General features: G+C 39.6%; 1 protein-coding gene across 1 annotated transcript in view; it reads left to right on the top strand.

Annotated features, from left to right (window-relative positions):
• The window catches only part of LOC138032247 (translation machinery-associated protein 16-like), an 11,419-nt gene extending 9,600 nt beyond the window's left edge, over positions 1–1,819 (top strand). Inside the window, exons 5-7 of the mRNA XM_068879878.1 lie at positions 1–115; positions 374–416; positions 1,284–1,819. The exon at positions 1–115 is cut by the window's left edge and continues 34 nt beyond it. Of these exons, the coding sequence (XP_068735979.1) occupies positions 1–115; positions 374–416; positions 1,284–1,410 (285 nt within the window). The 3' untranslated portion in view covers positions 1,411–1,819. The remainder of the gene's footprint in view (positions 116–373; positions 417–1,283) is intronic.
• Positions 1,820–2,315: the final 496 nt, after the last annotated feature.

The raw sequence follows: 2,315 nt of genomic DNA on the forward strand, positions 1-2,315 counted from the left end.
ATAAATGAGCAGAACAACCTGAGAGGCAGACATGGCAGAACAAATGCATCCAGAGAGGACGCTCTGAGCATTATTATTGAGCGGGAAACAGAACTGTATAACACATGTGGAATAGGTGAGAAAGTGAAAGATTATTTGAATGCTCTCTTAATGTTTCGTCACATTTCAGGCTAGATTTTATCTTTACAAAGTAGTTTGAATTAATTTTGCAAGCTCCATTCACAACAGCACTTAAAGTTTAAGTTAAGTTAATGGTAGGTTGATGAGTTTTAGCCAAACGGAGAACAGAACTCGAAGGTCATTTAAGTCGGAGATACCATCTTTGCAATATCTAAATTTGTTACCTCTTATTTTCTGTGCTCTTATCATTTAGAACTTCCAGACCTTACATCTACCAAAACGCTGGCCCAGTTTAAGTAAGTACACCCTCAATATGATAAACTAAATTACTTTCGGGAAACTGGATCGGTTTGGTCTTATCAGCCGGTAGCAAAGATGTTACCCATACAAAATGTGTGTTATACTTTATGGGAATTTTATCTTAACATTGAACTTTTTAACTTTGGGCTCTTTCCATTTGACAGAACTGACCGGCTAAACCAGGCTTTTGGAAGGACTAACTCTACAACTCATTGAAATTAACAAACTTCGAGGATGATATAGGGATAATGTTTAGTTTAGTTTAGTTTAGTTTAATTTATTCGCCACAATTCATGGAGTGGCAGGGGAGAGGAACAGAACTTTCGTCCCAATTGACACCTAACCCCTATATCCATAGATCAGACCACAACACCGGGAGCTCCATGCCCTACTCTTCTCGAATAGTGTGTGGGTTCTTAAACGTCCCACAGATTTTTATATATACCCAAGGGTTGTGAGACGGGACCTCCGGCTTATATTCCTTATCCGAGAAGACTTGAAAGTCTAACCATTTGCAGATGGCGTTACAAAGGCAGCACTCTCTCCCCAGTGATTTCAAGACCCTGACTGCTGGTCCGGCCGGACTCGAACTCACGACCTCCCGCGCGACACCCGGGCGCTCAACCAACTGAGCCACCGGTGCGCGGTGTAATGCTAATTACAGGGATTATTATGCAAGTGTTCATTCAAATTGATGCGTCTGGCCGGCCAGTTCTGAGTAAAGGAAAGCGCCTTTGGTGTTCAATATTTTTTTTTATGCTTTGCTCCTATAGAGGTGTTCCTTTGGTCTTTCCAGTTTTCCACTCCTTGCGAAAAGTCTTTAATCGTTTATCATTATCTTATTCGTCACCGTTTTTCAACAGGGACTGGAACTGTGACGTTGCAAGCCTAAAGCGTATGAAAATGCGAAAATTTTATTCCTCCATGGAAGGGAACAAGCAAGAAACAATTTCAGACATGGAGAAAACAGACGAAACGGATAACAATTGAAAGCTTAGTTTAACAATTAAAATAAAGTTGGATGATATTAATTAGTGACAATTTATATTTATGAAGAATTTAATTTTTGTTTCTAAGTCAATTTTACGTCATGCAATTTGAAGTTAAAGTTTCTAACTTGAACAGCTCATGCCGCACTGTCATACGATTTCTCAGTTTAAATCTAACTTATTGGAGAATAAGCAACGACGACGGCAAAACGTCAATATCATCTTAGTATAGACTCGCGTTGTTACAATCACTTCGTGGCTATTTCAGTCAGCATTTTTCAAATAACAAACGTATTTCAGTTATCCAAGAATGAAACTGATGTAAACGGCGCTGAAGATTACTTACTTACTTACTTACTTATACACGGTAAAATCTTCAGTATATATTACAATAAAAAGTTTCATTACAACTACAATGTACACTGTTTTACAAGATTGCCGTGTGGGAGCCCGACCGGCACCTACTGATGGGCAGACTATTCCATAACAGTGCTCCGCTAAAACAAAAAGCACGCTTGCCATAATTTGTGCGCGGCAAAGGCAACTCAAGTTTAGCCTCTACGTTTCTTAAGTTGTATTGCGTACTGCGGGTACTGAATGAATTCTGGAGGTACGCTGGGGTGAGTCCATTGATTGTTTTAAACATTAATATAGCTTTAAGCTTTTGTCGGCGAGTAGTTAGATCATCTCAATGTAACAGATTTAAAAGGAAAGTGGCACTTGTGTCGTAATTGGACCTGGTAATCGCCCTGGCAGCCCTATTTTGAAGCTTTTGAAGTTTATCACTTAAGGTTAAGTTGCAATCGCCCCAAACGGAGCTACAATAATCAAAGTGGGGTAAGATCAACGCTTGATAGATTTGGAGGGCAGTGCGCTTTGAGATGTATGGTCTTATTCGTTTAAAGT

This window comes from Montipora capricornis, chromosome 14 (assembly GCF_036669925.1).
Source record: "Montipora capricornis isolate CH-2021 chromosome 14, ASM3666992v2, whole genome shotgun sequence".
Lineage (NCBI taxonomy): Eukaryota > Metazoa > Cnidaria > Anthozoa > Scleractinia > Acroporidae > Montipora > Montipora capricornis.